Genomic DNA, 22,539 nt, shown 5'->3' with positions numbered 1-22,539 from the left:
TGTAGAACATAGATCTCTTGCTAGGGTAATCATCGTTCCTTGGGAAGGAAGGCTCTGTTTTTAATCATGTCCAAATGAGCTCCTATGAACTGAAGAATTCGGGAGGGTTGGACATTTGACTTTTCGTAGTTGATCATGAGTCCTAGGTTCTGAAGAGAGGAGATGGTGTTCAGAAGGTGGGAATGAAGAGTTTCTGGATCCGAGGCTACTAAGAGCCAGTCGTTCACGTATGGAAATAACTGGATCCCCAGCTGTCGAAGGTGGGCCACTTTGTGAATATTCGGGGGCTGCCGATAGGACAAAGGGAAGAATCTTGTATTGGTAATGTTGCCCCCTGTATTGGAAACAGAGGTATTGCCATGAAGAAGAGTGCATTGGTATGTGTGTAGGCATCCATCAAGTCCAGCGAGCACATCCAATTGTTGGGTTGAAGAAGGGGAAGAATTGTTTTCAGGGAGACCATTTTGAATTTCTCCTGTACCAGATATTTGTTCAACTCGCGTAGGTCCAGAATTGGGCGTAGACCCCCTCGATTTTGGGGGGATTAAGAAGTAGGGGGAGTAAAATCCCATATTCCGGAAGTGTGGGGGTAGGACACGAATAGCCTGTTGATGTTGAAGAGTTGATAACTCTGCGGCTAGTTGAAGATAATTTGATCCCACTCTCTTGATCGGAACGAGATGTGGAAGAGGGGGTCTGGACGTGAAGTTGAGTTGATAGCCTTGGTGGATTATTTCTAAAACTCAGTGATCTGTTGTGATCTGAGACCAGGCTTGACTGAATGCTGTTATTCTTCCTCCCACAGCCGTGGGAGATGGTGGCCTTACTGGAGTTAAAAAGACGGTGGGGTTTTTGAGCTGGTGGAGAGTGGTTGGCCTTGTCGCTGCGACTGTAGCCTACCTCGACATTGCTGATGCTGTTGTGATTGGCTGTCGAGGTGGCTGCTGGTAGGGAACCGGGCGATAGGACGGATAGGCCCAGAACGGATGTCTTTGATATGCTGCGCGACGATTGGGTGCAAAATAGCAGCGAGAGAAGGCACTGTATGTGTGAGGAGCTATCAAAGATTGCACTGCTACATTCTTCTCCTTCAACTGAGCAACTGTTTCTTGGAGATTGTTACCGAACAGATTATCTCCTCGGCAAGGAAAGTTGGCCAGTTTTTCATGGATGTCTTCTCTTATGGCACTAGCCTGTAGCCAAGCCAAAAGTCTGGCCGCGATAGCTGACGCAGAGGCTCTGGAAGACGTTTCAAAACCTTCATAAACAGTTCTAAGGAAGTGTCTTATGCCCTCCTCCATGTCTTGAACCGGCTGTGGTGGTGGTGTAGTGGGATCTGTATCTGGCAGGAGTCCCTTGAGCTGTTGCAGTGACTTATACAGGTACTGGACGATATAGAATTGATGTTGATGAATCTGAGCTCCTAACATCACTGACTGGAAGGATTTTCTCCTAAATTCATCAAGATACCTATTATATTTACTGGGTGGTGTGCTGGAGTGCAATCTTGTTTTCTTGGCTCATTGCATGGCCGATTCCACCACGATAGAAGTGTGTGGCAATTGTGGAGATGAATAAAATGTAGATTGCTGCATCCTAAACTTCATGTCCGTTTTTCTGGATACTGGGGTGATAGAAAATGGTGTCTCCCAGGATTTCTCAAGTACTGCATCCAAACCCCGATGTGATGGGAGCTCTGTTGGATCAGATGGAAGATCGAAAATCTTTAATATTCCCATCGTTTCTGATCTGGGGTCTGGTAATTTGTGGACTTCAACATTGAGGGCCAAGCCAACTTTATCTGTAAATTTCGGGTATGAAAGGTCCTCCGGTGGAGAATAAGGTTCCTGTGGACCCTCAGCTAGATCAGAAGGATATCCCGTGGAGGAGCCTGGAGACGATGGTGTGGAATCGGGGTGTCTAGGCAACGAGGGAGAGTTTGTGGGCATAGGAATGTGAAGTGTATGCTCTGGTGAGTGATGTGATATCGGTAAAGATATCTTTGTTGGCGTAGGCTGTGGTATTACTGTTGACCTGTCTGGTGAAGTCTGTGGCAATTGTGGAGATATCCCGCAAGGGCTGGTTAGAACAGGCTGTGGGTGAATGTAGCCTAACTGCAGAGAGGCAAGGAAACCAGAGAAAGCTGTCAATAATTGGGCAATGCTTGTTGTGCCATATCTGGTATGAGGCTGATTGGGTGGTGGCGTAGAACCGCCGCCAGGAGTATATCAGCTTCTGGAGCTCTAGGTCGATGTTTACGTATCCCCATATCTTCACAAATTCGTTAGTGCTTCGCTAATGGTTCCTGTAATTGAGAGAGGCACGTTTCCTTCTGGAAACAGAAGGTGTTCCAAGAAGACCTGAACCGATGAGGAAGATGAAGGGGAATAGGAAGAAACTGCCACCTAATCGTCTTCTGACTCAAGCGGGGACTCCGGTCTGCCCGAGTCTGGCAAGTGTAATGATGTGCCTGAGCCAGAGGGTGGAGTATGCTCCTCCAGGCCTGATGGTTCTTGTGGCTGTAGCTTTGCAAAGCAGAGCCTTTCGTAGTAGAATTTTCCAATGCCTGTTGCGAAGTGGGGGCTCATGTCTGCGTCGTATGCGAAGGACGCTCAGTCAGATGTTGCGTCGATGTTGACTGGGGCGTTGTAATCTTCACTGAGTGCGTCGATGCCTGCTTGGATGAGTATGTTGAGGTTTGCGTTGGTGGTTGTGTTGACCGATGCGCCAGTGTTGAACTTTTTCCTTCGAGTGCGTCAAAGGATGCGTTGGTAGCACGTGCATTGATGGCGCAGTTGAGGCGAAATCGACGCTTTTAGATGTCGCGGGCTCCTGCATCGACGCGGTCACTGATTCCTCCGAGTTTCGGTTGTGGCGTCGAGATTTCTGTTCTGATTTTTTACGTTTTGATGCCTCGCAGTGTTTTTCTTTAAATTTCCCCCGGCCCGACTGAGGTGCTGGGTTCCAGGGATGCCGCTCGCTTCTGCAAGGGGGCGTGCATCGGCATCGGTCCTGGGGAGGAATGGGCCTCCAAGGGGGGGGGGGGGCATATGAGCCCATGAGAGAAATTCTTAATTTCTCCATTTTTGCAGCTCTTTGACACTGCGCTTGAAGCGATATATGTCCAACAATGCTGGCACTTCGTTTGATCGTGCCCTGGGCCTAAGCATAAATAACAGGCCTCATGTCCATCAATAATGGACATTATTTTGCCGCATGCACACGGCCTGAAACCAGATGGTCGGGGCATCGTGTTGCAGTGGCGATATGGTGCGATGTCCTGCTCTCAATTTAAAATTTTCACTTTCTTTTTTTTTTTAAACCAGTCTGGCTGAGGAGACAGCAGCTCCACGTGCGTTCTCGCTCGCGGAAAAGACAGACCAAGGAGATTCTGCCTTCCTGCGTGGAAACACACACGCAGCCGCACAGAGCTAAGCTCAGTAACAGCTTGATAAAGCTCCGCCTTTGAAGCCTTACGGACAGTTCCCATGACAGTGTGGCTAATTCAGCCCTGCTGTCAACGGGAAATGTGACATATGTGTTGAAACAATATTTGAGATAAATAAAAATAGTCCCTGCCCCCTTGAGCTTACAGTCAATTTACATGTGTGTGGACAGCACTAACACTTTAAAAATCAAAACTAGTAATAGAGGTAGATTTAATGTCCAATGGTACAGTTTGATGATTAAGGATCATGAAACTACAGAAAACGTCTCAGAGGTCTTTTTTGTATGCATGCCCTGTCTTGTGGAGCTCATTTGCTTCATGTACTCATTTTGTGTTGGATAATCTGTCTTTTAGGAAATTACTTAAAATCAGTTTATTCTCTGCTTCTATATAATGTGGTATGCAATGGCCAATAGATTATTTTGTAAGGAAAATATATGGGAGCTATTTTGTATTCTATTTTATGATTACATTTAATATTTTATGGTAGGGATAAGTCTTCAACAGGATGGGGAGGTAATATGGGTCGAGCTGTGTTTTGTCCTTCATAGTAATTTTGTTTTAGTGGGTGCTGGGTTTGTTTTAGTTAGTGTTTTTGGAATGTATGTTTTTATATATTTTATTGATATGTCTTTGCTATGTATATTTATTGGTGTTTTTTATATTTACCTCTTTCTAGTGAATCTTGCTTGGAGCCCATCTTTTGATGCAATAAACCGTATAGTTTTTAAAAAAAAATATTCAGTTTTCTTTGGAGAGTTAGCATGTCCATAAAATGTTCATGCTTCTCATCTAGTCATAAACGTATCTATGACCCTCAACAGTCCTTCACATAAAAGAAAAGCTAATTTTTATTTTCAGCTGACAGTCATTGTGGAGATACTCTTTTAGGTTATGAAAGTTAAATATTAATGACTCTTCCATCTCAAACCATGGAGGGCTGCAAGTAAACTTAACATTTTATGAATCTCTTACACACATGAATGCCTGGTAACTTAAAATATTAAACCTACAAAGTAGGAAAGAATTATTTAAAGATTCATGCAACATGGTTAATTCACAAACAGATATTAATACTACCATTTAAAATGAGAATTAGAAATAGCTTGTACTACAGTATGAATGTAATTATGTTTAATGGATTACTTCTAAAGGAAATATAAATTTACAGCGTGTCTATCACTTAACTGCCCCCTCCTCCACCCTTTGTCGTAAAATGAAGGAAAACAAAGGAGAGGCTTAGCATTGTTTTTAGTGGAGCCATTTTATAAACAATCACTTGCTTTTCTGTAATAGTCCCTATTCTCTCTTCTCCTTTAGTCAACAGCTGTGCTGGCTCCAGGCATCACTTTCACTGGCGAAATGTGGAATCTGCCTTTTGGCACCTTGGGATGATCTTCCATGCATCCTCCTCCACAAAATAGCTCCATGATGTGGGTAGGGTCAACTATGCCCCTATGCTTTTCCTGACAGCTACCACAAGGAGTAGCCGCCTAGTGGTTCCTAGTAGTTATTTTTATCTTTCCTATTTCTTTCCCAACAAATCTTTTCATTTGAGACTGCACCCTAAAGCGTTTATGACTTGGAAAAAGTGTGGCTTATTGCGTATACAGAACTTACTTTGCAATGGAGCCGTGTTGACTCATACAGATATTTCAACCAAATATCACATGTTGAGAATACATTTCCTAGAATATGCCCAACTACGGCCTTTTATCCTAGCACTGCAGCGGACGGCGGCTCTTCAAGAGGAGCGGTCCTTATTTGAAAATTACTGCTCCCGGGCTGATTCTTTAGGGAGCTGGGTTTCCAAAGTGTATTGTTTGCTTAAATGGTTCTCTCTCAGGTAGACCTTCATATGTTCAAGCTTGGGAAGCAGACTTGAGGAAGCAATTGAGCGATGATCATTGGGACTCTATTTTTATTTGTGCCAGTAAGCGCCCTCTCTCTGCTCAACTTCAAGAAAACTGTTATAAGGTATTATTTCGCTGGCATCTAACTGCCTCTAGGCTCCATCGTATTTATCCCTCGGTGAATGCCATATGTTGGCCACACTGCAGTGATGAGGGAACTTACATGCTGTAAGTTCATTGTGCCTTTCTGGTGTCAAATTGTTGGGTGGATATCGTCTATTTTGGGAGTGGGGGATATTTATGATGCTTGTTATATCTTATTGGGGAAACCTGTAGAGGGTCTTACCATTCCCACAGCAGCTGTTATGCCAGCAAATTTTTATTGCAGCTAGATGTGAAGTGGCTCTACTATGGAAACATGCTGAGGCCCCCTCTCTTCAGAATCCTACATTTAAGAAGCCTAAAACGTAGGTGGCTACATGGGTAGAGTAAGGGCAGGGAAAAAAAAAAAGTTAGGAGCTTAGCTCTGATTTTTAGCTCTAATATAGGTTCCCAATTTACAATACTAAGTTACGGCAAATGAACAGCAGTCTAAATGTAGGTGAATTTTCATCTAAAAACATAGGAAGCTTATTTTCAGCTGAACTTAGGATCCCTACTTAAGCATTTAATTTAGGGACCTAAATTTAGGAGCTTGGCTTTTTTTTTTTTTTTTTTTAAATATCAGCCTCTATGCTTTTAAGTATATTTTGAGTGTAAACTACTGCAGTTTTCCATGAGGACAGTCCACTTGGCAACCCCTTCCTCTTCCCTCCCAACGAATGCTTGGCTCAGTATTGGTACAGGGAACAACTGTTCCAGATTCACCCAACAGGAATCTGTTAGCCTTACTCTAACCCTGCCACAACAGCCCCCTGTAAGTGGGACCAAGGCACTCTAATGATCAACTGCTGGCAGACAGGAGGTGAGGGAAAGAGGGAGGGGTTAAGGTTTTCTAAGACTGACTAGGAAGGAGAGGGAGGTATCTTTTCAGAGGACAATACATTTTGTTGGCTGGCTAAGAAAGGGAAGGGCCTTTTTTTATTTTTAGTAAGAGCAACATTTTTGTTAGAAAACTATTTTATAAAACTGGCAAGTAACCTTTTTAAAGATGCAGGGCTGACCTATGAGATTAAGGTCCTGGTAGGGCAGGGGGTACATTCTTCCTCTGTGCCCCCACCCCCTTTTTAATTTTCTGGGGGACCCTTCTTCCCTGCTCCTAAGTAGTTCAACCAGTCCCTATAATGTAAAGATAAATCCCGTGCAAGGAAGATAAAACAGAGAAAAAGAGCCTCGTATTTTTGTTAGTCCTTCCCTGTTAACCCATGGCAAAGTTCTCCAAGACCTTGCAGCTGCAGCAGGTAAGAAGAGGAAAGAAAGCAGAATCACAGTCTAACCAAAATGCCTCTTCCAAGATCTTCACAATGACCTCCACTCTCCCCCCACCCCACCCTCACTAAGATACAACTAATAAAGCAAAAAACTGAAAACCCAAACCCTGCTGTCTCCACAAACGACCACCTTCATCTACCATCTCAAACAACTAGAAGTGATGTCACAGCCATAACTTAAACAGCCCACCAAGCCAGATGAGGACAGCAGGAAGTGGATACCTTGGCATAAGAGTTGGCATAATGCTAGCTGCATCTCAACTTTTATCCATCAGGCTGCGTGCAGCAGGTGACGGCAGCACGTGCATAGAACCAGTGTATTTCTAAGAAGCCCCTCCTCCGATGATCAATTCGGAAGTGATTTCCAGAGCAGGGGGAACTGAAGATTTCGCTACTGTGAGAGGTTGCTAAATGTAATTTATGGCTTATTGGAATCTATGCAGGAGAGGCCAGCACACAGCATAAGGCAATTTTAGCACTTCTGTAATGCCATTAATTTAAGAATATAAGAATTGCAATACTGGATCAGACAGAGGGTCCATCACGCCCAGTTATCCTGTTTCTAACAGTGGCCAATCCAGTTTTACAGAGAATTAATTTCATCTAAACGTGCTTGTAATACACATTAAAACACGTGAGGGCGATCCCTCCCCCCATGTGATGTCACCCCCTCTAAGAGCCTGCCAGAAGTGAAGCCCAATGTTAGTTCTGGCTGATGTCATACATACTATTACAGGTCATCACTGGTGACAACGTGAGGTTGCTCGAGCAGGCTGCTGGAGGATGGCAGCAGGCCGGATTCTATAGTGAATTCGGAGTTAGGCAAGCCAGAAGGATGGGGGCAATGAGATGGTTCTGGCCTGCAAGCCACAGTTTGTCCACCCTTGAAGTAGACTATGAGCAACATTTTTAACTCTCACCCACAAATACATTTTTATTTATTTATTTATATTCTTTTATATACCAACGAACGTTGGGAACATCTCATCGGTTCACAGTAAACAAAATTCCTGGGCTTGCTCCTCACTACCTTTCCTCCCTTTTCCATCGCTCCCAATCATGTACCCTTCCATATCTCTGGTACCAAGCAAGCTACTTCTTGTTTAGGGGCCCTCTTTCTAAGGTCCCACTATGTGGAATAAATTTCCTTTAGATATTCACATGACCCCTCTCTCTATACTTTTTATTCTTAACTAAAATCCTAGCTTATCCTGAACCTTAAGCATCTGCTTCCGTTTGTTCATTTCATTTATTACCTAATCTTGTAAAGTCTCCATGTTATGTTCCCATCATTGTACAGCACCCCTAGGGTACCATATAAAAATCAACATATCAACGACAGCAGTATGCAGCAACAAATGAGAAAAGTCTTAAACTGGAAATCTCAAAGATGTAATTGCACTAGAGAAGGGCGACCAAAATGATAAAGGGGATGGAACAGCTCCCCTATGAGGAAAGGCTAAAGAGGTTAAAGCTGTTCTGCTTGAAGAAAAGACGGCTGAGAGGGGATATAATAGAGATCTGGAAAATCATGAGAGGCCTAGAACGAGTAAATGTGAATCGGTTATTTACTCTGTCGCATAATAGAAGAACTAAAGGACACACCATGAAGTTAGCAAGTAGCACATTCAAAACAAATCAAAGAAAATTCTTTTTCACTCAACGCACAATTAAGCTCTAGAATTTATTGCCAAAGGAAGTGGTTAGGGCTGTTAGTGTAGCTGGGTTCAAAAAAGGTTTGAAAAGGTTCCTGGAGAAGTCCAAAAACTGCTATTAATCATGTTGACTTAGAGAATACCATTGCTATTACTGGCTTTAGTAGCATAGGATCTATTTAATATTGGGGTACTTGCTAGGTACATGTATCCTGGATTGGCCACTGTTGGAACAGGATGCTGGGCTGTATACACCCTCGGTCTGACCCAGTATAGCAACTTATGTTGAACAATTAAGTAAGGAAGGATTATTTACCTTTTCAAATAGTACTAGGACTAGGGCACATTCCATGAAACTAACTGGTAGCAAATTTTAAACACATTTAAATTAAAAAGGGTTTATTTTTTCAGTTAACGCACAATCTGTGGAAGTTACTACTGGAGGATGTAGATGGATTTAAAAAGAAGTGTGGACAAGCTTCTGGAGGATAGGTACATTAAAAATAATGAGCCAGGTAGATTTGTGGATTGTCAACTATTATTTCTGAGCGTCATCAACAGGAATATAGCCACTTATTTGGATCTGCTGAGATTTCCAAATGATATGGATTGGTCACTGTCAGAGGCAGGATACTGGACTCTATGGACCACTGATCTGACCCAGCATGGCACTCAGGTACAGTGCTGGCTCATTTATTTATTTAAAGCTTATATACACACATCACATCGGTTTATAGATAACAGATAGCAAAACTGAAGGGGAAAAGAGAAGCAGAAGTTACATCAAACAATATAGGTATATAACAATAAAAGGAGGAAGGTTGCAATCATGGAGTCTTAGATGGGAAATTTAGAGAAGAGCAATGATAATGAAAGGAACGTGATAACAATAAAGCAATAATACATCAAATAGAGAAAACTAAAATAAAGTAAAATAGAATATTTGCTGCTCTGTGTGAACAATTACCACACTGTCCCCTCTTTTTTTTTTTTTTTTAATTGTTTTTCCATTAACCAATACACAATAGAAACAGTTTCTGTCTATTTCAGTCTCTCTCATACTCTCTGTCTCATTTTTGCTCAGTTTCTGTCCCTGGGCACCCTCCATCACAACAAAAAGCCCAGCCACCTTCAGCAATCCAAGCTTTTAAAACTGATAAGGCCCTTAAAACCATCTTACTCTATCCGTGGGTCCAAAATGCCTAAATGGGGTGGAAGCGATTCCTAAGTACTCTTGGTCTGTCTGCTGGTATGTAAAAATGCTGCCAGCTGGCCCTGTGACCCTTACTCAAAAGTACCTCTATACTATTGCGACATGTTGGCTTGGCCTGCAGAATGACATGAGTAAAGTGAATTATAGTTACAATATAGTAAACCTCCCATATCAAAATAGCCATCACTCAAATAAGGCAAAACTGCTATTATACCTGGGCCCTAAAACACCAATACGTCTTCAATTAGGAAAAAAAGAACAAGCCAAGCTGCTATAGATACCTACAAAGAAACTACACATTAGCAGACAGAGCCTTATCAAATACAAAATAAAGAGACCATAAAGTATAAATAGAAACATGCAGCCAAAATATGAACTGGAAATCACAAAAAGTCAGATTCTGTATGCGGTACAACAATGAAAAAAACTGAAATATCACCATTCCACATAAATCAAATAAAATCAAGAAATAGAAAACAGTCATAATAGAAACCATACTAATAAAGAGTATATTTCAAAAAGGCTTACAAATAGAACATCATCCAATTATAAAAAAGCCTCCAACACCAATAAAATATTTCTAAAAAAATCAAATCAATCAACAGCCAATAATCAAAGCCAATAAGGATAAAAAAAAAATCCCTTGCTCGCCATACCTGGGAACCTTTGATTTCTGGTCATCCTGAGATCACCATAGATTAGTGAGAAGTGGGGGAGGGGAGTAGAGAGGGTTGCACAAACTCACTCCTCTCTTTCACGCGAGCAAACTGGTTCCCGGTTGTGCGCAAGCTTAGATGCAGCATGCATAGCTGCATATAAAGACTGTGTGGTTGTGCACATGTACACCTTAGAGAAAACACTGCTGGAAACTCAATTGGAAAGGAAGAAAGCCAAGAATATATACATAAAAAGCATTGCCCAAAATGTAACTATGTTTAAAACTTTTTCAGCAATCTGCATTAACATTTGTTAAGTAAATTACAAAATTTATCACACAAAAGGAACTTTTTATCAGGTTGGTTTCTTTGATGAACAAACTAGTAATGAGAATATATTCTTATTTATTTATTTTTATTTAAGGGTTTTTTTATATACCGAGGCACGTTTGCAAAACATCACCTCGGTTCACATTGTAACATAACTTAGCAACAAGCTTTACAATATTATCATTTTTTTTTTAACTTTCTTCTCATAGCTGTTTTACTTACCCATAGTAGCAGCCAGCTTTTACAATACACTCAAGGAAATGGCTCTCCCATTAGCAATCCTTTTCTCCTAAAAAAAAAATAATAATAAAAATAAAATATCCACATTTTAAGAGAATCACTAACTAAAAACTATTAAGAGACAGAACACTAAAAGAGCCAAATTTCTTTTCAATTATACATAAATTGCTACAATTTTTATAGGTAGAAGGAGAAAAATTATTTTGGCCACTGCCAAAAAGTGGCAAAGTCCATTCAATCAGTACTATCATTACATTCACAATGGAGGGCAAATATGAAGGAAATCCACTGCAGTAGCATTTACTGTAAAAAGGGAGATTATAATAAAATGAAGACATTTGTTAGGAAAAAAACCCAAAAGGCACAAGCCACAAGGTTAAAAACTTGCAGGAGGCATAAACACTGTTTACAGTTGAAGCCCAGATAAAATACTTTCCATGCATTAAAAAAAAGTTCAAAGGAAAATCAAATGACTGCCAGCATAGTTTAATAATGAGTTCAGAGAGGCAATTAAAACCAAAAGGGGATCATTAAAAAAAAATGGAAAGCAGATCCAAATGAGGAAAATAGGGAAGAGCATAAGCACTGGCAAGTTATATGTACTGAAGCAGGCCAGTGTTTCCTCAAATTCACCTGGAGACACACCTAATTAGTAAGGTTTTCAGGATTGCCACAATGAACATGCATGAGATAGATTTGATTACCCTGGATCTCCAATGTAAAAACATAACATGCCATACTGGGTCCATCAAGCCCAGCATCCTGTCTCCAACAGTGGACAAACCAGGCCATAAGAACTTAGCAAGTACCCAAAAACTAAGTCTATTCCATGTTACCGTTGCTAGTAATAGCAGTGGCTATTTTCTAAGTCAACTTAATTAATAGCAAGTAATGGACTTCTCCTCCAAGAACTTATCTAATCCTTTTCTAAACCCAGCTACACTAACTGCACTAACCACATCCTCTGGCAACAAATTCCAGAGCTTTATTGTGCGTTGAGTGAAAAAGAACTTTCCCCAATAAGTGTCTCCCACACGCAGATGGTCGAGCGCATGAAACCCATTGACACCTGCCCAAGAGGTACTCTTGACCAGCCAATCATCTACATATGGGAAAAGGTGAACTCCCAGTTTGCAAAGGTGCACCGCCACCATGGCTATAGATTCGTAAAGAAACACGGGGCTGATGCAAGCCCAAATGGCAGCATGCAATACTGGAAGTGCTGTTTTTCTACCACTTATGGCAGATACTTCCAGTGACTTGGGAAGATCTCTTAATGTGTGTATATGCATCATGTAGATCTAGGGAGCATAGCCAGTCCCTTTCTGCAAGAATGGGATAAAGGTGCCCAGGGAAACCATCTTGAACTTTTGCTTTACGATGAATTTGTTCAAGGTTTTAAGGTCTAGGATGGGACGGAGTCCTCCTGTTTTCTTTGATATCAGGAAGTACTGAGAGTAAAATCCCCACTCTCTTTACCCTAGTAGAACGGGTTTGACCACTCTGGTTGATAAGAGGAAGGGGAGCTCCGATATTAGTAACTCCGGAAATGCCATTGAGCCCCAAAATGGGCTCAAGGGGCAATTTGGCGGGGTATCCAATAAGTTCAATCTGTACCCTTGGTGGACAATGTTTAGAACTCACTGATCCGAGGTTACACTGGGCTGCCAGTTCGCAAAGAACTTTATCCATCCCCTGAGCAGCAGATCAATCGCCCCAGGTACGGGCAAACTGGGCTATGCTTCCTAAGATCCAGTCAAAAACCCCTTCCCTAGAACTGACCGAGGTACCAGCTGAGGCTTCAGCAAGGCCAGTGTAATGCACTGTGCAAGCCGTGCACTTGCATATGGTGGCAGCTCTGAAGATGCGGTGGCCTGGGGCCACCAGATGCCAAAATAGAGCGAAGTCTGTGGAGCCACCTGGAGGACTCCACCCTGCAGGCAGCCGAAATAAAGAAAAAGCCGCAAGACGCATAGGAGGCTTGCCAAACCTCTGCCTGACCTGATGTAGGCTAAAAAAAAAAAAAAAAGGCACATCTCCTGCTTGAGCCAGCAGCAGGAGCAGCAGCCACATTTGAGTGATGTCAACTCCTGCTGCTGCAGGATCAGTCTCATGAAAGGAGCAGCAAGATTTCACAGCTCCTACTACAAGACTGGCTCTGCAACATTAGGAGATGACATCATACAAATGCTGCTCCTGCTGCTGGCTCATGTGAAATGAGGGACAAGCCTGACTATAATAAACTGCACTAGGGAGTCCCAACACTTAGAGTGGGAGGAAGAAGAACTTGGGAGTGACTGGGTGAGAAGGGGGAGAAGAAGAAAGTGATGAAAGCATAGAAAGGGAAGGAAAGAGAAAGGGAGGGAGGAAGAGGGGGAAAAAGCTGAGGTAGTGAGGAAATAAAGTAAGCAAGGGGAATCATCTGAGATTGTAAAGGGTGAGAAGGAGAAGAATCTCTAGAGCAGGGGTGGGCAATTCCGGTCCTCGAGTGCTGCAAACCAGTCGGGTTTTCAGGATATCCTTAATGAATATACATGAGAGAGACCTGCATATACACTGCCTCAGTTGTATGCAAATCTATTTCATGCATATTCATTAGGGGTATCCTGAAAACCCGACTGGTTTGCGGCCCTCGAGGACCGGACTTGCCCACCACTGCTCTAGAGGAACAGGAATGGGGGAAGAACTGAGGTAGTGTGACAAGGGGCATGAAGGAGGGAAGAGCCTGAGAAGGTAGAGAACAAGGTGAAAAGTGGGGGTAAGAAGAAAGATAGTGAGGGAAAGTGGACGAAGAGCTGAGGTATTGAGGTAAGGGGATCAGAAGTAAAGGAAAGAGCTGAGGTACTGAGGCCACAGTCCGCCTGGTGGACCCGATCCCATCCGCCTATGGCCTAAGTAGAGAAAAGGCTTTGGGCTGCCAGCAGACCGCATCCCACAAGCAGCTGAAAGGGAGTGGAGGCCACCTTGTGATCCTGACCAGATAGAGGCCAAAGTGGAGAGATGAGCCCAGAGCTCCCAGGGGAGCAATTGGAAGGAAAGAAAAAGTGAAGCATGTATGTGTGCATGCATGCACGCTTGTGGGAGAGAGGAAGTATGTGCATATGATAGAGGAAGCATGAGTATATATGAGAGAAAAACTGTATGCACATATGAAAGAGAGAAGGGAGAAAGTTTGTGTGCTCTCCCTCCACCACTAATCCCCAGGTATGGAGAGTGGGAATTTTTTTTTAATCCTTGTTAGTTTTAATTATTGGGTGTTTGATGTGTCTGCAGTTTTGAAATATTTTACTGGTGTTTGGGGAATAAAAAAACAAAACAATTTAAATGAGTTTTTAAATATTGGATGTTTATTCTTCAGCTGTCTTGAAATATTTCTTTTCTTTACCAATATGGTTTTACTATTATCTGATTGTTTTATATTTTTTTTATTTGATATTTTATGATGAAAGGTGATGTTTCTATTTTTGCACTGTAAATAGAGTCTGGCTTGTTGCGATGTCCAGTTCAGTTTTTGTCTGCACATTTCCATTTCTACTTTATGGTCTCTATTCTGTATTTGGTAGGGTCTATCAGTGTTCTGCATGTGTGACCAAGGTGCAGTATTCTGCTAGTGTGTAGCTTCTGTGTAGGGGTATATAGCAGCCTGGCTTGTTCCATTTTCCTAATAGGAGGTGTATTGGTATTTTAGGAGCTGGTGTTATATTTGCAGAGTTACTTTTTCATAGGCAAGATTGTTGTTCTTTGAATGCTGGCAGTTAGTGCTGTTTTGGCATGGGAGGTTTGCTATATTGTAATTGTTTACTAATGGCTTTCTGAGAGTCAATCCCACATTCAATATGCATTACAACAGGCCTAATAACATACGGGTATTTTTGCAGGGTTTTCTGGTTGGCACCACAGCAGTACATGTATAAATAATATAAAGGTTGTTGTAAGGATATTTTCACTTCAAAAGACTATAATCTGAATGTTATTTTAATGTAAACTCTTCTATTATAATGTAAACTCTTCTATTATAAATGCATAATTTGTAATTGTGTGTTTGTAAAGAGCCAGACTGGGGGAGAGGAGTGCTAGGGCATCTAATACTCTTGCATTGGCCATGAGTTTCCGCAGAGAGGGGGTGGACCCGGGTAGGGAGGAATGTCAGATTTTAAAGTTTAGATTACTGGAGGGAGATGAATGAACTGGGGGGGGGGGGGGGGCAGCACACTACTTGCTTGCACAGGGCAGCAAAAATGCTAGCACCAGGCCTGGGCTTCAAGGCTCCTTGCTGCTTTTGACGGCCGCAAGAGTCCTGGTATTGACAAGCACGAAAGGGTAGAGCATAGTACTTCCTCAGGTGGAAGAAATTCTTCCTTGGCCCTGAACTCACCAACCTCCTGCATTTGGGAGGCGAGTCCAGATAGCTGGTGGAGAGATGCTGAAGGGTTACATGGTTGTTTAGGATTTGGGCCAGCGTGTCCTGGACCTCATAGATACATAGAAATGACGGCAGAAGAAGACCAATTGGCCCATCCAGTCTGCCCAGCAAGCTTCACAATTCTTTTTTCTCATACTTATCTGTTTCTCTTGGCTCTTCGCAACCCTTGGTTCTATTTCCCTTTCACCCCCACCATTAATGCAGACAGCAGTGATGGAGCTGCATCCAAGTGAAATATCAAGCTTGATTAGTTAGGGGTAGTAGCCGCCGCAATAAGCAAGCTACACCCATACTTATTTGTTTACCCAGACTATGTTATTCAGCCCTTATTGGTTGTTTTACTTCTCCCCTGCCGTTGAAGCAGAGAGTTATATGCTGTATATGCATTGAAAGTGAAGTATGCATTGAAAGCCACATTAACTATCAACAAATATTGAATAAGCCTAATAATTGGTAATACCTATAGCCTTTGAACTCTCCGTTAATTTTACATACTCTTACCCACCCCTGGGTTTTGTTTTTTTTTTAATTTGGAGATGGCAGCCCTCCATCCTTCCGCTCCGTGAAGGTGGAACACCAACCACTGGCCACTGGCATCCCGCTCCGTGAATGCCTCTGTGGCTATTGCCGCTCCGTGCAGTGTTTTGCTGCCTCCTCTTTATACATGTCCTCTAGACCTGATGGACCTTATCTGTTACTCTTGGCTCTTAGTAACCTTTTGATTCTATTTCCCTTCTACCCCCACCATTAATGTAGAGAGCAGTGTTGGAACTGCCTCTAAGTGAAATATCTAGCTTAATTAGTTAGGGGTAGTAACTGCCGCAATAAGCAAGCTATACCCATATTTATTTGTTTACCAAGACTAAATAATTCAGACCTTGTTGGGTTTTTTCTGTATATAGATCTACTTTTCTTCATTCCCCCTGCTATTGAAGCAGAGAGTTATGCTGGATATGCATTGAAAGTTAACTATGAAACTTTCTCCCCTGCCGTTGAAGCAGAGAGCTATGCTGGATATGCATTGAACGTGAAGTACCAGGCTCATTTGGTTTGGGGTAGTAACCGCCGTAACAAGCAAGCTACTCCCCGCTTTTTTTGTGAATGCAAATCTTTTTCCACGTTTCCTCTTGCCGTTGAAGCTTAGAGCAATGTTGGAGTCGCATTAACCATGTGTATGTTTATTGAATAAGGGTATTATCTCTAGGCAGTAGCCGTCATTCCCGCGAGCCACCCACTCTTCATTCACGTCCTCTAGACTTTATGGATCCACAGTGTTTATCCCACGCCCCTTTGAAGTCCTTCACAGATCTGGTCTTCACCACTTCTTCTGGAAGGGCATTCCAGGCATCCACCACCCTCTCCGTGAAGAAATACTTCCTTACATTGGTTCTAAGTCTTCCTCCCTGGAACTTCAAATCGTGACCCCTGGTTCTGCTGATTTTTTTCCGACGGAAAAGGTTTGTCGCTGTCTTTGGATCATTAAAACCTTTCAAGTATCTGAAAGTCTGTATCATGTCACCTCTGCTCCTCCTTTCCTCCAGGGTGTACATATTTAGATTCTTCAATCTCTCCTCATAAGTCATTCGATGAAGACCATTCACCCTTTTGGTCGCCCTTCTCTGGACCGCCTCCATCTTGTCTCTGTCTCTTCGGAGATATGGTCTCCAGAACTGAACACAGTACTCCAGGTGAGGCCTCACCAAGGACCTGTACAAGGGGATAATCACTTCCCTTTTCTTGCTCGATATCCCTCTCTCTATGCTGCCCAGCATTCTTCTGGCTTTAGCTATCGCCTTGTCACATTGTTTCGCCGACTTCAGATCATTAGACGCTATCACCCCAAGGTCTCTCTCCTGCTCCGTGCACATCAGCATTTCTCCCCCCATTGAATACAGTTCATTCGGATTTCCACTCCCCATATGCATGACTCTGCACTTCTTGGCATTGAATCTCAGCTGCCATATCTTCGACCACTCTTCCAGCTTCCTTAAATCCCGTCTCATTCTCTCCACTCCTTCCGGCGTGTCCACTCTTTTGCAGATCTTAGTGTCATCCGCAAAAAAAGACAAACCTTACCTTCTATCCCGTCCGTAATATCGCTCACAAAGATATTGAACAGGACCGGTCCCAACACGGATCCTTGCGGTACACCACTTAAAACCGCTCTCTCTTCAGAGAGAGTTCCATTTACCATCACACATTGTCTTCTGTCAGTCAACCAGTTTGCAATCCAGGCCACCACCTCGGCACTCGTTCCTAAGCTTCTCATTTTATTCACCAGTCTCCTGTGCGGGACCGTATCAAATGCTTTGCTGAAATCCAAGTAGATGACATCAAGTGCTCTTCCTTGATCCAATTCCTTGGTTACCCAGTCAAAAAAGTCGATCAGATTTGTCTGACAGGATCTTCCCCTGGTGAATCCATGCTGCCTCTGGTCCATCAATTCTCCCGACTGTAGATAGTTCACTATTCTCTCTTTCAACATTGACTCCATTACTTTTCCCACCACTGAAGTGAGGCTAACTGGGTCTGTAGTTACCAGCCTCTTCTCTGTTCCCACTCTTGTGAAGCGGGACCACCAACGCACTTTTCCAATCACTCGGCACCACTCCCGTTTCTAGGGATCTATTGAACAGGTCGCACAGCGGACCCGCCAGCAATCAGTCACATATTTTCCGATCACCCCAGCATATTTCACATAACCTTGTTATTTAACCATGTTATTTTCTCATTAACCCTCATGTTATTTTACCAACCGCTATTGTATTTTATTTATTGTCATTTTTTATTGCCATTTTTCATTGATATTTATTGTTGTTTATTTATTAATTATTTATTAATTGTTATTGCATTTATTTTCATTTATTAATTGTTATTTATTAATTGTTAGCATTGTTATATATTTATATTTTATTCTGTTTCTTGGATTAACTATGTTCATTGTAAACCGCTAACTTGAAGCGATAGTTACTGTTCATTGTAAACCGGGGTGATATGTATATTATACAGGAACCTCCGGTATATAAATCCTTAAATAAATAAATAAATCTCTGAGCTCCCTCAGTATCCTGGGATGAATTTCATCAGGCCCCATGGCTCTGTCCACTTTCAGTTTCTCCAGCTCTTCCCATACATTTTTTTTTTACTGTAAATGGAGTTACATCTACTCCACTCCCCTCCAGTTTCTTGTTAACTAGCGACGGTCCTTCTCCAGGGTCCTCTTTAGTGAACACAGAACTGAAGTATCCATTTAATATTTCTGCCATTTCTTCGTCTCTCTCCACACATTGATCCTTTCCATCTTTCAATTTCGCTATGCCACTTTGAACCTTTCTCTTTTCACTGATGTATCTGAAAAATGTTTTGTCACCTCTCTTTACCTCCTTGGCAATCCTCTCTTCCGCTTGACTTTTCCTCAGTTCTACCAGATATTCTTCTTTGTGCTCCTCCCTTTGGGATCTTTTATATTTCTTGAACGCTGTTCTTTTAGCCTTTATTTTGTCAGCCACCTCCTTTGAGAACCAGATAGGTTTCATTTTTCTTTTGCTTTTCTTTACTTTTCTAACATATAGATTAGTTGCCTTGGTAATTGCTCCTTTTAGATTGGTCCATTGTTGATCCACATCTCTCTCATTCTCCCAGCCTTTTAATTCTTCCTCCAGGTACTTCCCCATTTCATCAAAGTCCGTGTTTTTGAACTGCAAAATTCGGGTCTTTGTGCTTCTTTTCCGTATCCTTATTGTGATATTAAACCATACCGTTTGATGATCACTGGTGTTGAGGTGGGTGCCCACCTGGACATCAGAGACATTATCTCCATTAGTTAGCACTAAGTCGAGTATAGCTCCTTCTCTCGTGGGTTCCATTACCATTTGTTTGAACAAAGCTACTTGCAGGGCATCCACTATTTCTCTACTATTATTAGATTCTGCAGATGGGATTCTCCAGTCTACATCTGGCATATTAAAGTCTCCAACGATCACCACTTCTCCCTTCTTTCCTATCTTTTGGATGTCTTCAACCAGATCTCTGTCCAGCTCTTCATCTTCAAAGAAATTCTCTCAAGTGCACAGCACGTCAGCGAGTCACTCCTGCACCTTTGGTCTGAGATCAGTAGCCCACAGCCATGCCAGTCTGCAAGCGCCAATTCCTGCTGCAGAGACCCTCAATGCCATTTTGAAAACAACATAGATCAAGCTGACCTCGTGTTTTCCACACTCCAAACCCTTATGCACCAGTGACAAAAGTGTGTCTTGCTGCTGTTGAGGAAGTTTCTTGGCAACATCCTGAACCTGCTTCCCGATGTCCCACATATATTGGCTCATGTAGAGCTGGTAGGCAGAGAAGACACTGTTTAATAGGGTATGGATGGTGACTGCTAATTTGAATTGAATACAGTAAGCTAATGGAAGCCAATGGACGGACTGAAGAACAGGAATAATATGGCTATGTAAAGGCAGATCAGTCAAAAAGGCAAGTTGCAGAATTCTGTATTATTTGTAGTGCCTGAATGAGATATGCAGGAAGACCAGTGAAGAGAGAATTGCAATAGTCTAGCCTGGAAAAAAGAGGAGACTGAAGCACCTTGCAAAAGTCTATTTTTATTTATTTAAAGTCTCTTCTATACCGATAGCCGTTCGCACATTGTATCGGTTTACATCAAAACAAATAACTTTTGGGCGGGGCCCTTACAAGTAACAGTCGAATAACTGAGTGAATATAGACAAATAGAACTATAATAAAATAACTACAATGTACAGTATATTTACAGCATTCTTAATCATATTCGATGGAGGGGTAACAGTTCAGCTACTCGAATTGTTACTCGCTTGTTGTTGGAGATTTTTATGCGTGGGGGGGGGGAAGGGGGTACGCTTGTTGGAACAGCCAAGTTTTGATGTTTTTTTTTAATTTAGGAGTAGAGGTCTCAATGCGTAACTCAGGCGGCAAGGACTTCCATATAGTGGGGCTAGCTAGGGAAAATGCTCTGCTCATGGTAGATGAGAGTTTGATAGATTTGATAGATTGATTACAGAGGGTTCCTTGTAGGGCTGGGCGCGTAGATCTCTTAGAAGTACGGGGGAGGAGGGGGGTTGATCCAGTTGAGATTATCATTTAACAAACTTTTATGGATGAGGGAGAGCGCTTTGTAAAGTATTCGAGAGGGTATTGGGAGCCAGTGGAGCTCGATAAGTGTGGGAGTAATGTGGTCTCTTTTTTTTAGAGTTTGTTAGTATACGTGCTGCGGCGTTTTGTAAAAGTTGTAATGGTTTGGTATGTGTTGAAGGGGTGCCAAGGAGGAGTGCGTTACAGTAGTCTATTTTAGACAGGATAATAGACTGAAGAACTGTGCGAAGTCAGAAAAGTGAAGTAATGGTCTGAGTTTTTTTATCGTTTGTAGCTTAAAGTAGCAGTCCTTTATGATAGAGTTAATAAATGGTTTGAAAGTGAGATGGTTATCAATGAGGACACCTAGGTTGCGAGTGTGTGCAGAAAAAGATGTAGATGCGTGTGAGGGTGGAATAGCTGGGAGAGGATCCTTATTAGAGATGATTAGAAGTTCAGTTTTGTTGGGATTTAGAGCCAAGTGCATGTCTGTGAGGAGTTGGTTAATGGCTGAGAGGCAGGATTCCCAGTTTTGTAGGGCAGTTTGGAGGGAGTCAGAAAAGGGGAAGAGAATTTGCACATCGTCTGCATAGATTAAATGCTTGATGTGAAGGTTTGAGAGAAGGGTGGTAAGGGGAAGCATGTAGATATTAAAGAGAGTAGAGGAGAGGGAGGAGCCCTGGGGAACAGCTTGCGGGAGACTGATAGGTTCAGATTCATTGTTATCAACTAGGACAGTGAAAAAGCGATTTTGGAGATAGGATTGTATCCAGGAGAGTGCGTTACTAGAGATCCCAATGCTTCTGAGGATGTTGAGGAGGATAGAGTGATTGACGGTGTCAAACGCAGCAGAAATGTCTAGCATGGCAATCAGATAGGAGGATCCTGAGTCTGTTCCTCTGATAAGAGTGTCAGAAAGAGAGAGTAGCAGGGTTTCGGTACTTAAATGCTTCCTGAAACCATGTTGGGTTGATGGGAGAATGTTATGTTGTTCAAGGTGGAGAGAAAAGCGAGAGTTAACTAGTTTTTCAAGAATTTTGGCTAGTAGGGGTAGGTTGGAAACAGGTCTGTAATTGGACAATGTGGCAGGATCAAGATTGGGTTTTTTGAGTAGCGGTTTCACTACTGCTTGTTTGAGAAAGTTAGGGACTATGCCTTGCTCTAGGGAGCAGTTGAAGATGTTGGATAGAGGTTTGGCGATAACTTTGGGTATAGATAGTAGAAGCTTAGAGGGGATAGTTTCAGAGGGATGAGAGGAGGGTTTCATCTTTTTTAGGATGTTCTCAATTTCCATGGAGGAAGACGAGTCGAAAGAGGAAAGAGTTGCTGCGGTGCTGATAATAGGAAGAGGAACATTGTTGTTATTGTGGGAAAAGTGTGCCGTGATGGATGCAACTTTATCTCTGAAGAAGTGTGCTAAATCGTTGCATCGGTTCTTGGAGGAGGTTGCTCGTTGTTGGGTGTGAGAGGGAGTGGTAAGGTCTGCAACCATAGTGAAAAGGGCCTTGGGGTTATGTTGAAGACCGTGTATTTTTCTGGCATAGTATTCGCGCTTAGTATGGAGGATGGCATTTCTATATTCGTGCATGTGTTGGTAATATTTGGTCTTGGCTGCGGAGGAGTGGTGTTTGCGCCAACACCTTTCGGCAGCTCTAAGCTGAGTTTTAAGAATTTTGAGATCATGTGTGTACCAGAGTTTTCTGTTTCTACGGTTCGGGTTGAGGGTTTTTGTTGTTATTGGGCAATGCTTGTTGGCAATGCTCCGGGTGATGTTAACCCAAGAGGAGAAGGCGTGGTCTGGGGAAGAGAGGTCAATTTGACTGTCTATGTCAGAGCATGCTTGTGTCATAGTGTCCAAATTGCAGGTTTTGCGGTATTTAAAGGATATGGGCTGGCAAGGTAACATGGGGGAAAATTGTGGAAGAGTGAGGTTAGCAAGAATCAAGGAGTGATCAGACCAGGGTACTGCTAGGCATGATGGGGGATTGCTTATGTTGATGGGTGAGTTGATGAAGATCAGATCTAGGGTGTGGCCAGCTTTGTGTGTAGGGGAGTGAACAATTTGATTGAAGCCCATAGCTTCGAGGGAGGAAATGAAAGCTTCACAGGCCGGGGATTGTGGGCGAGCATCCACGTGTAAGTTAAAGTCTCCAAGGAGAATCGTGGGTATGTCAGCAGAGAGGGA

The 22,539-nt window shown here is 42.6% G+C and overlaps 1 protein-coding gene across 1 annotated transcript in view; it reads right to left on the bottom strand.

Annotated features, from left to right (window-relative positions):
- The window catches only part of MAP3K2 (mitogen-activated protein kinase kinase kinase 2), a 222,912-nt gene that overhangs the window by 166,775 nt on the left and 33,598 nt on the right, over window positions 1-22,539 (bottom strand). The window contains exon 2 of the mRNA XM_029605132.1: window positions 10,808-10,874. Within this exon, the coding sequence (XP_029460992.1) occupies window positions 10,808-10,811 (4 nt within the window). The 5' untranslated portion in view covers window positions 10,812-10,874. The remainder of the gene's footprint in view (window positions 1-10,807; window positions 10,875-22,539) is intronic.

The sequence above is a fragment of the Rhinatrema bivittatum genome, chromosome 6 (assembly GCF_901001135.1).
Source record: "Rhinatrema bivittatum chromosome 6, aRhiBiv1.1, whole genome shotgun sequence".
Classification (NCBI taxonomy): Eukaryota; Metazoa; Chordata; class Amphibia; order Gymnophiona; family Rhinatrematidae; genus Rhinatrema; species Rhinatrema bivittatum.
Note: the sequence above shows the minus strand (reverse complement) of the source record. Positions and strands in the feature narration are given on the sequence as shown.